Source organism: Bos taurus, chromosome 7, assembly GCF_002263795.3.
Source record: "Bos taurus isolate L1 Dominette 01449 registration number 42190680 breed Hereford chromosome 7, ARS-UCD2.0, whole genome shotgun sequence".
NCBI lineage: Eukaryota > Metazoa > Chordata > Mammalia > Artiodactyla > Bovidae > Bos > Bos taurus.
The window spans coordinates 62,654,425-62,669,334 of record NC_037334.1 but is presented as its reverse complement, the minus strand read 5'-3'; the positions used below and the strand labels follow the sequence as shown (position 1 = coordinate 62,669,334).

The following is a 14,910-nucleotide window of genomic DNA, read 5'->3' as shown; positions in this document are numbered from 1 at the left end:
ACTCAGCAGTTAGTCCTCCCTTTTTGTTCAAAAAATCTTCACTTGGTTTTGACTGTATGCCAGGCATTGTGCCAGGGGGCTGGGGTAACATGAATGAAGCTTATAATGTAGGGAGAGCACGGCACAGGTAAACAGACAACCACAACACAATGGAATAAGGACTGGGACAGGATCCTCATGGGACCCCGCGGCAGCAGAGAGGAGGGCCACTGACCTAGACTTGACGTTTCAGTCGGTGAGACATTAGAGAATTTCTCAAACAGAGTGACTCCCAGCATGAGGCCTCTTCACTGAGAAGGAGCTAGATGGGGGTGGAGCTAGAGCCTGAGCGGCCCTCACTGCATCTCAGGGTTTCCTCTTCATCGTTAAGAACTAAGGGAAGGTTCTGTGCCCTCTCAACAGGGGAATGCATGACGGGACTGAGGGTTAGATGGCTCCCACAGGTAAGAGGAGAAGAACAGATATAAGAGTCAGACTCAGGCAGGGAGACCAGCCAAAAGGCTTGATGGGCAGCCAAGGAGGATGGTGCTGATCTGGGGAATGGGGGCACGAAGGGGCTAAAGTGAAGTGGGCTGATTTAAGAGATAAGAAGGAGGAAAAATACACATTATGACCCTTATTGATTTTTTTAAAAAAACCAGTGCTCCTAGGATTCTCTCCTTCCCTACATACCAACAGTTGGGCAGGTTGAGAGTTATGCTGCCTTGGATGTTAGCTCCAAAATGCAGGTAACCCAGAATCCCCAGGCTGACATAGAGGGCAGTGACGATAGCCATTCCCACATAGAGGATGAGCGAAAATTTCTTAGGATCCTTCATTTTGTTTTCAAGGGGCAGAACCTAGGAGAATAGTGAGAGATGAGAAAGCACCATTAATGGCCAACAACAATAATCAAGTAATATTCTCAGAAAAATGTAACCTCTCTTTTTTTCCCCAGAATTTCCCCAAAGCCCACCTGTTGTTTACTAGACAGACAAATGTAAGCTGTTCATCAGACATTATGCTTGCAGATTCTGGGAGATGGTGAAGGACAGGGATGCTGCAGTCCATGGGGTTGCAAAGAGTTAGACACAACTTAGCAACTGAACAACACTTGCCAAGCTGGAGGAGCTTTGGAGCCTGCTGTCTAAGCAGGAAGTCCCAAGAGGTATGGTGGGCAGGCCTGGAAGCCAGGACTCCTGTTGCAGGTTGGCTCTCTGCCTCCTGTGGGTTGGGAGTGCTTTTTGCACCCTGAATGCACGTGCACAGCACCCAACAAGCCCTCTCCCATCATGCCCACTCAGCATGATGAGCAAGAGACCCAGAGGTGGCCCAGGCCAACTATACCTCGACTGAGATCATGGCTCTGCTAAGCTGTCCCAAGAATGCAAAATGCAGGTCAAGGAAAACTGCCACTCCAGTTCCCAGAAACTGTTTCCTTACCTCAAAAGGGGTGGGCACTAGCAGTGACAAGTGAAACCTCCAACTTAGAGAAACTGAGGTGCTAGGGGTGGCATGACTTAATAGAGGATCCTGGAGGCTGAAGTTTGTGGAGATGCATAACAAAACCCAGTTTTCAGACTCCTATTTCAAACCACTGACCCTGCAGCCTCCTCCCTCACAGCAGAGGATTTTCTTTAACATTTGCTAAAGCCAAGGAAAGGCCTTTTATTTGCAGTTTTCTAATACTTAAAATTTTATTATGAAAAAGTTTCTAAAAATTCTATTGAAGTATGGTTGATTTACAAAGTTGTGTTTAACTTCTGCTGAACAGTGATGTGACTCAGTTATACATATTCCTTTTCGCATCCTTTTCCATTATGGTTTATCACAGCATGTACTTCCCTGTGCTATACAGTAGGGCCTTGTTGTTTATCCATCCTACACATAATAATCTGCATCTGCTAATTCCAAACTCCCTTTTCCCCAACCCCCACCTACTCCGCCCCCGGTAACCACAAGTCTGTTATATTTGTGAGTCTGTTTTTGTTTCGTAGATATGTTCATTTTAGATTCCATATGTAAGTATCTTTATGACTTACTTCACCTAGTATCGTAATTTCTAGTTGCATCCATGTTGCTACAAATGGCATTATTTCATTCTTTTTAATGGCTAAATAATATCCCTGTGTGTGTTTATGTGTGTGTGTATTCATTATCCATTTATCAGTTGATGGACATTTAGGTTGCTTACATATCTATTGCGAATAGTGCTGTTATGAACATAGAAGTGCATGTATTTTTTTCAAATTTTGTCTGGGTATATATGACATGTATAACCCACGACTGGGACTATTAGATCATATGGCAACTCTATTTTTAGTTTTTTGAGGAACCTCCATACTATTATGAAAGGCATTTTATGAAGAATGGTTCATACAGGGAACAGGGAAAAGACCAAATGTGCCTATGACTACCTTCATGATCTGCTATCAACCACATCTGGCTGGGCTGTTGCAGGAAAAGCAACTTAGGGAAACATCTATCTGGCCCCTTCCTCTGTCTTTGATCTTGTCATTGTGCCCATTTTCCACAAGCGCCTCTGGCCACCAGACAGAGCACGTCTCAGCCAGACCCACCGGCAGACGGCAGACACCATGAGCCTGCTGTTGGCCCACAGCTACCGGGTACATCACAGCTCTGCATCTCCAACTGACCTTCAGCATCCCCCACACCAGATCAAGGGGCTCAAGCTTCAGTTGATCCACAATCCAACAAGAAACAGTTTCTAAACTTTCCTTTGGTTTCTTTCTACGGGGAGTCTTGGGAGCCAGAGGACAGGGAGCCCATCTCCTTCAGGCCAGCCAGTCTGGACCAGGGGTGCAGAAACACAGAGAGCACGGGAAAGCTCAGTGAGCCCAGAGCTTTTCCTGGTCACGCCCAACAACCCTCAGATCCGGCCTAAGAGTCAAAACAGCCATATCTCTATTTTAAAAAGAGAAAACACCAACAAATCTTGAATTAACAGATAAAGACGGTAACAGAATGACTTTATCTGAGCCCCTGCTGATGAAATGAAGCAAAGAACAACTTCTGCCCTGTGCTGCTAGGGAGAGCTGATAAATTCAGCACAATGTTCCTTAAGAACCCAGGGTCCCTGGGCATCTTTCCACATTCACTCAGCCTCTTCTTTCCAGATCTGAGTGCTTCAAAGCTCTTTATCCTACTGTAATATGGGTCCCTTGAGGCCTCTGCCTGAGCAGCAGGGAAACCATATATGTTTGTGAATCAAGGTGAGATGTTCTTCTTGGGCAATGAGAAGCCCCAAGGGCAAGCACCAGGGAAGGTTTAAAACCTCAGAACAGTCACATACACCTGCTCACTCAAAAAGTCTCTCCCATGATGTTACGAGTCATATTAACACATTCTATTGACATCATCAGGGCAATTCTCAAATCGTGACAAAAAATGTCCACCTCTGAGGTTTTCTTAAAAGTGTATAAGGATGCTCACCTTATATAAAGAAAACCTAGACGGTGCACCTAAATGAGAAGGAAGTCCAAATGGGAGGGTATATGTATATGTACAGCTGATTCATTTTGCTGTTTGGCAGAAATTAACACAACACTGTAAAGCTCCAATGAAAATTAATTTTTAAAAAGTGTGTAAGGCGACAGAGCAATCAAATAGGGACAAAAAGATACTCCATGAAAGGAGAACTGTCTTCCCATTTCCTAAGCCCTAGGCTAACAGCTTTCTTCAGAAAAGAAATCTGGACCTTTATGATGAAAAACACAAGTAAAAATCTAATTAGGTACACCCGAGGGACAGAGTCCTCTCTTTAGGGGAAATTGGTGAAATCGCAGCAATGATGGAGGAGCTGAGCTAAGAGTGAAGGCTATTGGTTTATGCATGGAAAATACAGCTCAACAAAGTTTCAGGGCAGAGAACTCACTCATATGTTTATTGATTTAATGATAATATCAATACTATTATTAATGAAAATAAAAATTATTGAATGCTCACCACATGTCAGGGATTATTTGAAGTATTTTAGACATGTCTCATTTAATCCTAAAAACTATTAACACTAGGCTCCCTTTTCAGAAGCATACAATGAAGAATCCGAGAAGGCAAGACCTTGCACAAAGTCACATAGGTACTCTTTGGCAGAGTTGAGCCTAACCCCAAATTGGTCCAGCTCTAGACCCTGCATTCCAATCTGTCACCCACCGCTGCTTACTGCACGCACAGGAGATGAGTGTGCAATAGACAGGCTTGAAGGGAAACAAAAACTGGAGCTAGGAAACTTCAGTGGAGTCTCTGAAATGCTGTTCATTAAATGGCCAATAAACCTTAAAGACAATTTCTAGGAGCATTTTCTCAGCATTCCTTAAAATGGACCTTAAGAACACCGAGGGCACCAGAGAATGACGATGCATCTCTTACCATCCCGATGCCTTCAAATGCAAAAATGGCCGTGCCAAAGAACAGAGGGTAGGTCTTCCAGGAAGCCACCAAGGGGAGGTGGCTGGGGTCTGGGATATTCTGAAAGAGAGAAAACAAAATAGAGCAAAGGCTATACAGAGATGCATGATTTCAACCCCAGCATCAGACCGGTCAAACCTTTCCTAAATCTAATATTCTCTTAAGGGAAAAAGTATGACACTATGACATCTCAGAGATAATTTGGGGTTGTGTGTAGCCTTTCTATTTTTCCTTCAAGCCAAGAAAAGTCTACTTGCTTTGGGGAAACTCAAATGTTAGAGACTATATAAAAAGAATCACATTCTTTCACTAGGTGATCCCATCCCCAGAAATATAATCTGACAAGGAAAAGATGATTAAAATATGAAGAAAATTGAGCAAAGCCTTTGAATGGTAAGCAGCAGCAAGCCTAAATGTTCCTGAACATCTGTCTGTTAGTGTACTGCACATCAACTAAACCACACTATTGCACTATTATGCACTGTCTAAAAAGTACAATGCAGGATAAGTAGTACATGAAAAACTGCTAATGAAATAATAGTGAGAAAAATATTTTAAAATTTTATATATTTACTATGATACAATTACATAAACATTCCACACAGATACAGCTGGAAGAAAAGGTGGTAGGTTTTTAGATGAGTACTCTTCTCTTTTATCTCTACCTTCCTCTCTTTCTTTTTTCAAAAATTCTGTGAATCAGTACTTGGAAAATATTATTGACAGGCACATGACAGCACTATTGGTACAAAGGGGGGGAAATAGCAAAAACAGCATTTTAAAAAGAAGGCAAATAAAAACCAAGGCAACTGATAACGGCAGGTACAATGTACCTAGCTAGCTGACCAATGGCAAGATTCCCCAGTGATGGCCAGTATCGAAGGAGCAGGACTCAAGAGACAAAAGCTGCCATTCTTTCAGAATTTGACTTTTAGATTTAAAAATGTCTTTAAAACTGCCTTTTACAATGTTTTAAACCTGATTTAACTATAGAGTATCTAGATAAATATGGAGCCTGTTCTAACAGTGTGACAGAATAACATCGGAGGACAAAAAAGAGACCTACTACTAATCTCTATAGTAGGTTTCTCTTTGAAAGATTTCAAACCAATTATATTGATACTATAGTCTCCTTAAAATATGAAGAATTTTTAAAATGCTTTCTTTTCCAAGCCCCTGCTAAGAAACCAGTTAGATCTCTTTATGAGAAGCACTGCAGTTCCTTGAATGAAGCTGAGACTAGTAAATATTTTTTTTTTGATGAAACATGATGGTAAGATTGTCCTTTAATTCCCTGAGTCATAGTATAACTAGAGTTTCTGAAAACTGCCCAGGGTCATACATTGGGCTGAGACATCACAGAGGGAATTTCAAAATACACGTCTGGGGATACTGGTGTGAATGAGACCAGCAGAAGAAATTTACATACTTAATGATGGCTACTGCCTTATACCCCAACCAACTAAATGGAAAAACTTTTAATTTGCAAAAAACGTACAAATTAAAATCAGGTCATTTTCAACATATTATCTCCTCATTTGCACCACATTATCATGTAACTATAATAGCTTTTTGAGAAAATGTTGTTAAATGTACATAAGAATTGCTGGATGTACTCCAATTTTAGGAATATTATTAACTGCGAAAAAATATGTCTCAGAATTAAGGATATCCGTGGTGGTCCAGTGGTTAGGACTCCACACTCTCACTGCTGAGGGAATGGGTCTGATCCCTTGAGCCTCCAGGTACTGCCATAAAAAATAAAGAAAGAAAGAATTAAGGACATGCAGTGATGAATTAAGGACGTGCACTGGGAGCCAAAACAGTTACTTGGACTCTGCTCAGAAGTGCGCCATTTGTCACACATGTGATGAAGAGACCTGCTCAGGTGGAAGGAGCCAAGCGACTCCCTCCAATGGTGTGAGTCTGAGGAGCAAGGGCACCAGCCACGCACATGCTCAAGGCTAGGAGAAAATTCAGGAACTTTGGACATTGGGGGATTTATCAAGACAAAGAGGGAAAGATACCAACAGGGGACAGCAGTAAGAGCAGCGACAAAGACAACCAGAGGGACAGCTTTAGCCATGTGCCACATCAACAAGAAGCTGCTGGCCACCCAGCCAGACCACATTCTCCCCTCTCCAGCCCCGGGAGAGAGCACTCCCGGGTCACAACACTCCTCCCCACTGAGCCCAGAGGCAGGCTCAGAATCGCTCTCGGGCCTCAGCAGGGCTGCCTCGTCCAAAAGCGCAGGTTGTACTAGGCACAGACAGACCTCTGGACAGACACTTCTCTCAGCTGGGACTGAGATGCTATGGACCCTGTATTTCCATCCCTGTCCTCCAAAAACAACGACCACAGCCCAGCTATCTGCAATGGTATGAAATTAAATGTGGTGTCTATGTGAACTGGCCTCACTTCCTGTGTCTTTGAAAATGTTCACTGCAGCAGGTCCTAAGCACCAACTGAGATTTCTAATTGCAAAATTAAATCATACGTTTATTTATGCTTCCTTGTGTTAACTTAATGGGCCAAAGATAGGGGAAGAAACTCTCTAGAAATGGTCGTTCACGTGGTCACAGGTCCTCCTTCCAGTCCATAAAAAAAAAACAGAACACAGACAGCTGTCTATTTTATGCTTTAGAAAATAGTTCTACAGGAGAAGAGTCCATATCTGCCACCCACCTGAAGGAAAAAACAGAGAATGCTCACTGACGACAGTGTTGATCTAAATTCATTATGTCACTTCCTCAGTATAAAAGTCGTTGCATTTTATACCCCACTGTTTTCCTGGGAACCTCATCAGTGGGTAACTAGGTCACTGTTATGCAGACTGTGAAAATGAGGTAACGTTCACCTGTCAGACTGGCCCAAATTAAAAACATTGATACGTCCAGTGTGGCTAGCATGGGATGCTTACTGACTGTGGAAAGGAGTCTGTAAAATTAGTAAACGGCTTTTGGAATAAGCAACTTGGCAGTATAAAAAATTCTAAACTGTATACTCTCCAGCAAGTGTACCTCCAGCTCCTCTGTATGCATATATTATATAAATACATGGAGAAGTACTTATACATGTCCACAAAATGATAAGCATAAGGATACTATCATAATACTGAAACAACACTAAGGTGATACATGAATTGACAGGCCACTGACTGGGGACTGGTTAAATAAACTACAAAACTATGGCACATTTATTCTCTGAGATACTATTTATTAATTTTTTAAAAAGAGGTAAAAACAGATATATCAACATGGAAAGCTTTCTGAGGCACTGTTAAAGAAAAAAACTAAGGTAGATAAACACTATATATAATAATTTTTTAAATTATGTTAAAAAACACAAAACCAATTTTCATTTTATATATTTCTCTACATAGAAATACAATATGTAAATCCATTCAAAGGACCTAGAAACACATGTAGCAGGTCCCAGAGTGGAGGAGATTCAGGGTGGGGACATGCTGCTCACAGGTACTTGTGTTGTCTGTATTTTAATGAGCATGTATTGATAAGTTGTTTGGGGAATTACATTCAAGATCAGGAGATGATGAAGGACAAGGAAGCCTGGGGTGCTGCAGTCCATGGGGTCGCAAAGAGTTGGACACAACCTGGCGACTAAACAAACAAACAAAAATCTTTCTTTAAAGTTATCCTTTTAAAGGGTGGTGGGGGAGGGACAGTTATGGAGTTTGGGACTGATAGGTACACAATGCCGTATTTAAAGTGGATAACCAGTAAGAACCTACTGTATAGCACCGGGAACTCTGCTCAGTAGTATGTAACAAGCTAAATGGGAGAAGAATTTGAAAAAGAATACACATGTACATATATAACTGAATCACTTTGCTGTACACCTGAAACTAACACAACATTGCTAATCAACCATACTCCAATATAAAATACAAAGGTAAAAAAATAAAGTAGAAGGGAAACATGGAAATAAAAATGAGATCCTCAGCCTGATCTTCTACCCATCCATATACAGACGTCCTCTCCTGCACCACCCCACAGACCTGACCACATGGGCTACATGAGGGGGAATGATCACCAGATTTAGAATTCTGACAAATAAACACAAAACTGGAGTGGTAAAATAATAATATAATATTCCTCATTATATTATATCATACGATGATTCTTCTATTACTTAGTATAAAAACATAAATTGTATAATTTAATATTTAAGAATCATCTTAATATTTTCTCTATTTTCCAACCTTATACAATGATCATGTATTATTATCTAACTGGGAAAAGTCTAAACTAGCAATCTCAATGGGAGTGATTTTGCCCTCCTTGGAGACACTGGGCAATATCTAGAGACATTTTTGGCTGTCACAACTTGGGGAGCAGTTGCTACCGGCACCTAGTGGATAGAGACCAGGTTGCTGCCAAACACCCCGTGATGCACAGGACAGCCCCCACAACAAAGAGTTATCCGGCCCAAGTGTCAACAGTGCCCACGCTAAGAAGCCCTAATCTTAGCACACTGCTTGTAAGTAACACCCCTATTTATGCTCACTTCCTCACTTTGTATCTCCGATTATTTATAAGACACAGTGAGAAGGCTGAGCTCCTACCTGAACAGTGAACTGGTAGATCATGACCAGGCTGACTGCCATGGTGATGTTGGCCAACAGGGAGAAGATGGACAGGGCTCGCAGGTTCCTGATGAACACCAGCAGCACCATGAACGGCAGGAACGTGAGCATGTAGAGCCTCGAGTCCATAGTGGGCGTCAGGATCACTGTCTCGTTGTTGTGGCAGTTGTTGGTGGTCCCATTGGCCATTTCTATCACCTAGAGTGAACGGGAGAAACAGAGACAGCCTCTCAAATGACAAAGGCCAGTGACCCTCCCACCAGAAGGGGTTCTAGGCTAAATGCTCGGTGGGTGAACAAAGTCATATAGGAAGTCAGTGGTCATGGAACCATCTTCAGAGATCTTCCTAATTATCATTAGCAACCCAACTGTCAGAGCTGGAATTGATCACATCGTACCTAAAGACAAGAAAGGACTTTCCTGGTGGTCCACTGGTTAATAATTCACCTGCCAACACAGCGGACATGGGTTTGATACCTGGCCCAAGAAGATCCCACATGCCACGGGGCAACTAGACCCATGCGCTGCAACTACTGAGGCTGTGCTCTACAGCCCACGAACCACAACAAGAGAAGCCAGCACAATGAGAAGCCCGAATGCCACAACTGAAGAACAGCCCCTACTCGCTGCAACTAGAGAAAGCCTGTGCACAGCAACAAAGACCCAGCACAGCCATAAATAAATAAATAATATAAAATACAGACAAGAGGACAGCAAGACGTCTTGAGGTTTCTCGATGTCCTAGGTCTTTAATAAAATCAAACGACGCTGACCCTGTTCTATGTAAAGTGTTAAGATCTCAATTCTTGTGCTGAAAAAAACTGGCTTGGGAGGGATCCTAAACAGAAAGCCCACTCATCTCCTGCCATTCTTTTCCCTAGGGCCTACCTGTTTAAAGTTGTCAGCCAGAAAGACAAAATAGATACAGCAGAATCCCAGCTGCGTGACGATTAGGAAGAAGTCCACCATGCGCCTGTGGGTGGGGAAGGAAGGAAGATAAAAGATCAAACAATAGAAAGCAAGACAGCCAGAGAGATGGGAGTTTGAACAGTGCTTCTTCCCAAGTCATCACAGACCCTTCCCATCAGTTTACAAGGATGAGGGTGCCCTGATAAGAGGAGAAAGTGTGTCACTGGTCTAGAGCCCTGGAAACAAGGATGAGGGTGCCCTGATAAGAGGAGAAACTGTGTCCCTGGTCTAGAGCCCTGGAAGAAGGTAAGGGAGGCGCTATCTGTGTGGTTCCCAAGAACACCTTGCTGGCTGCATGCCAGAAACGCTACACACAGTCAGGCAGGCCCGAGACAGTCCTGAGACTGGACTGGCAGGAGTGCAGCACACACATAAGGACCACCACCCGTCCCTTGGCTACCCCTTCCCTATGGCCCGCCTGTCCCATTTCATCATGTTTATCCTAAAGCTACAGGGAGCCCTTAGCATAAGAGCCCCAGAAGCGGACCCCTTCACCGTCTCCTTCTATAACTTGGATCAAAAAACCAACCAACTCTCATGTAAGGACATGGAAAGAGATGTATCAAAACAGACTGTGGCTGAAGCACAGTTACAATAACAACAGCTAGTGACAACCTAATGGGTCATCAAAGGGAAAATGCTTAAATTATATGCCATTTTAGATGAAACAGTACATAGCAGGTAAAAAGAATATGTTAAATCTACGTGTGCCAAAACAGAAATGTCTAAAGTGCATTAAGGGAAAAAAAAAATCCCACCAAGTTTCCAGTCAGAATGCATAGTATGGTATTTACTGTAAAAAATGTGAGGAATCTGTACATGTTTTTACATACTCAGAAAATTCCAGGAGAATATTCATGCAACTGCAACTATACTTTTACTCTTCATTTTATGTTTTTCTATCTTGTTAAAAAAAGTTGTTGTTGCTGCTGGGTTTTTTTTTCCACCATGAGCACACATTAATTTTATTAAAGGAAGGAAGGAAAGGAGGGAGGGAAGTAGGGAGGAAGGGCGGAAAGAAAAAGAGAGGGAGGAATTGGGAGAGAGAGAAAGAGAGAAGGAGGAGAGGGAAAAAAACAGATGCAGAAAAAGAAGAGGAGAAAGGAGAAGAAAGACTCAGCCAACAACCAACCAACCAACAGAGGTCTCTTGGCAACTTGGCTTCTCCAGGCACAGAAAATGATTTTCCTGAAAGAATTACAGAAACCTGCATCACAGGAGGAAGCTTACTATGTGTGAAGGTAAAAGTCTCCCTATGAGTTTTTCTGGAGAACATTAGTATGATTCAATTTAAAAAAAGGTCGGGGGGAACTTCCTTGGTGGTCCAGTGGCTAAGAATCTGCTGTGCAATGCAGGGGACTCTGGTTCAATTACTGGTCAGAGAACTAAGATCCCACATGTCCGAGGGCAACTAAACCCATGCACTGCAATGAAGATCCTGTTGTTGCAACTAAGACCCAATGCAGCCAAATAAATAAACATTAAAAAAAAAAAAAAGGAGTTTTCTATGTCAAAATGTACCATTGCCTCAAATGGTAAACAAATAGTAGAATACTTCTCTCCAGGTGTCTGAAAAATTACCAGAAGGAGAAATTTCCAAATACCTCTCATGTCAGCTCCTAAAACATCTCTTTCCCTGAAAAACCCTTTTTCTCTAATTCCCCTCACCTCCCCCTTGAAGCCCTGCTTCTCCTGCCCAGTGCCCGGCCCTGAAAGCACCTATCAAGTGCGCTTCTCACTGGCACAGTAGACAACAGCATCTTTAGGGCTCCTCCCCCTCGGGGCCCCTGCGGTGCATTGCTAGTTCCTGATACTCTCTCTACTGGTATACCCTATTCCTGACCTCTTGTTCTCAACAGATCTCCCACACATCTTTCTCCTTCTCCTGGAGAGCCAGGACCATGTAATATGGGGAAACCATCCTCCCTATACCTGGAATTGCTTTGTACCACTTACAAGAATGTGTTCAAATGTCTGTTGACCAAAAGAGGGGATAAAATACCATCGCTGGTCACAGGCTGTCAAAGCTGGAAGAGCCCTTAGCTACCTTTCAGGCCAGTGCCTTCCTGTCTTACTAATGAGAAAACAGAGGCCCACGGAGAGGAGTGGTCACACAGCTCAAGGTCACACAAATGACCACTGGCAAAGCTGAGCCCAAGCAATGTTCTTCCCACTAGCTACATGGTCTTCCACCCATCATCATCCTATCTGAAGACCCCCACACTGGGCAGCCACAGCCGCAAAGAAGAAGGAAACCCATTACCTTCCCCAGTGTGCGTGGTTCCGGAGCCAGGAGATGGGGCTGGCTTCCAGGCTGTACATCACTGTATCCCCATAGTCCACAAAAGGCTTGTTCAGTCTGGAAGAAAGCAGAGAGGAGAAGGGAACAGTGTGGGGTCAGACAATGACAATGACAGGACCAACAGGGCTCATGGAGACCTGGGTGGGTTCCCCATCTGCCACCCCAGACACAGCACCAAGTCCTCAGTCTGATGCTTTCAAGGAGCCTAAGTCTGAAGTCGATGGGACAGTTACTTTCTTTATAATTAAGCAATCATCTGGTAAAATCCTTTCAATGGGGTGCATATTACAAAGCACATAAAACTAGAACATGGTCTCTGCACACTGGTTCTAAGTCAGTGTGACAGATGACACATGTGTGTGCTCACTCAGTCATGTCCGGCCCTTTGGGACCCCATGGACTGGAGCCCACCAGGCTCCTCTGCCCATGGTATTTTCCAGGCAAGAACACTGGAGTGAGTTGCCATGCCCTCCTTCAGGGGATCTTCCTGACCCAGGGATCGAACCCACGTCTTCTGTGCCTACTCTAGTGGCAGGCAGATTCTCTACCACTGAGCCATCCGGGAAGCCCATGTGACAGATGACAACAAGCTACAAAAGGGCACAGAAACTGCCAGAGAAAGGCCATTAACGAGCGGCCACCTTCAGCTAGCAGAGAATCGAGAGTGATGTGTGTTGAGCGCTCACTTCCGGCGCTGGTAACGGAACCTGGAAGGACAGCCTGTCACTCAAGAGGTGCATGGAACACCCTCACCTGTAGCAGAAGTGGTGAGCGCACTTCACCAGGATACGCATGCAGTGCACAGCCACGAGGCCAATCACCAACAGGCTGAGGGGACCCATCTGTGCATAGGCGGTGCGGGCCAGGGAGGGAGAGACAGGCAAGCAGAGTTAGAACTGGAATTCGCACATGATCAAAATGTGACTAGGGTACCTTCCAATGACAGAACTTCTGGCAGGGCATTCAAGAAACAAACATGCTCACAGAGACTAGTTGAGCAGGAAGGGCACCCTCTGAACCTCGGCAGGCCTTCTAGACAATTAATCTCCCTGAGGAGAACGACACAGATTAGGCTGTTTCGAGACTGCTGCCTACTCAGCAGAACAGAAGGCTCCTGGGACTGTCTGGGAAGAAAAGACAGGCTAAGGGCTGGTGGGAGGGGGTGAGTTCTGTCTAGAGTAATGGCACAGGCCAGTTTTCAGCGGAGGACAAGTCCAGCCTCTGGGCTACCTCTAACTTTATTTATTTATTTCTACTTTTCCCATATAACTTTTTTAAGTTGATATGTTGTTATTTTCATTTTTATTCGGTTAAGAATTTTTTTTTTTCTGGCCTCAAGCCATGTGGGATCTTAGCTCCCAGTCAGGGTTTGAACCAGTGCCCCTCGCAATGCTGTAGTGGAAGCACAGAGTCTTAACCAATGGACTGCCAGGAAATCCCCTATCTCCAACTTTAAAAGAAAGCAGAATGGCTCTGGACAGGCAGTCCATCAGGGGGAGAATCAAGAAAGGAAAAAAATTAGATTTTCAGAGTTGTCCATCTAAGGGTAGGGCGTGGAAAGACTATGGAAAATGGACAGAATTCTGTTATTCTTTAGTTACTATTATTGATGGAAATGGCCAGGACCTCCTCCTTACCTCAAGTAGCCTCCAAGAGGGCAGGAATCTTTGTTTGTTTCACTCACTAATAATAGTCTCAAGAATCTAGAACAGTGCCCGGCACACAGCAGATCCTCAAAACATACCTTTAGAAGAATAAACCTGAACCCTGCTTTTTCTCAACTGCATTTGAAAAAGAAAAGCTTCCCATTTCAAAATGTTTTATATGAAGTAAATTAAACACACACACGCGCGCACCATCTCCTAAAATTTGTCACAATACTTCCTTGCACCGATGCAGACCCTTACCAAGATGCCGGCATTTTTCACCGCCAGAGGCAGCCCCAGGAGTCCTGTGCCAATGTTGCTTTTTAGCAGGTGGATCAGGGTCTGGAACCATCTGAAGTGGGAATAAGGCAGACAAGGGCAGGTTAACAATAATAAGAGGTAACATTTATCAAGTACTTACCGTTGAGCTAAGTGCCTTCATGAACCATCTCATTCAATTTCCAGCATGGCAGGCATATTCTTTACCACTGAGCCACCAGGGAAGCCCAGAATAACATGATGAGATAGGTATTAACTTCATTTTACACAGGATGAAGCAACTTGTTCAAGATCACACACCTGAGTGTGAACCTGGATTCAAACCCAGGATGTCTAGCCCCCGAGCCCATTCTCCTAGTCACTGGGCTATAATGTCCATCCCCCAAGGCATCTCTGAGTTCACCTTGCTTAGAGATTAGACCAGAGGGACAGTATGGTGTCGCTCCTGGTGTATTGGTTTTCACCCTGGAACTTTCCACTATAAAGACTCAGATCCAGAATTGCAACAGAGGATTCCAAGCATAACTGTGAAAGACAGACACACTGCTGTGAGTAAAGAACAGGGGAAATAACAAAATAGAAACCCCAAATCCCTATCAAAAAGTTTTACGTAACGTGAACAGAGTAAAAGTCATGTGGTCCCACAGTCCCTGGTGTATTGTGTATTTAAAAAAAAAAAAAAGTCAAATGCCATAGTCCTA

The 14,910-nt window shown here is 43.6% G+C and overlaps 1 protein-coding gene across 12 annotated transcripts in view; it reads right to left on the bottom strand.

Moving 5' to 3' along the window:
* Window positions 1-14,910, bottom strand: part of SLC36A1 (solute carrier family 36 member 1) — a 97,289-nt gene that overhangs the window by 51,550 nt on the left and 30,829 nt on the right. For 11 of the 12 annotated variants that reach the window (XM_059888165.1, XM_059888168.1, XM_059888166.1 and 8 more), the window contains 7 exons: window positions 14,192-14,282; window positions 13,038-13,126; window positions 12,246-12,341; window positions 9,902-9,986; window positions 8,993-9,211; window positions 4,369-4,467; window positions 673-839 (listed from right to left, as the gene is read on the bottom strand). In XM_059888165.1, the coding sequence (XP_059744148.1) occupies window positions 673-839; window positions 4,369-4,467; window positions 8,993-9,211; window positions 9,902-9,986; window positions 12,246-12,341; window positions 13,038-13,126; window positions 14,192-14,282 (846 nt within the window). Of the gene's footprint in view, window positions 1-672; window positions 840-4,368; window positions 4,468-8,992; window positions 9,212-9,901; window positions 9,987-12,245; window positions 12,342-13,037; window positions 13,136-13,723; window positions 13,774-14,191; window positions 14,283-14,910 lie in introns of those variants that run through there. The other variant, XM_024994228.1, reaches the window with a different exon arrangement.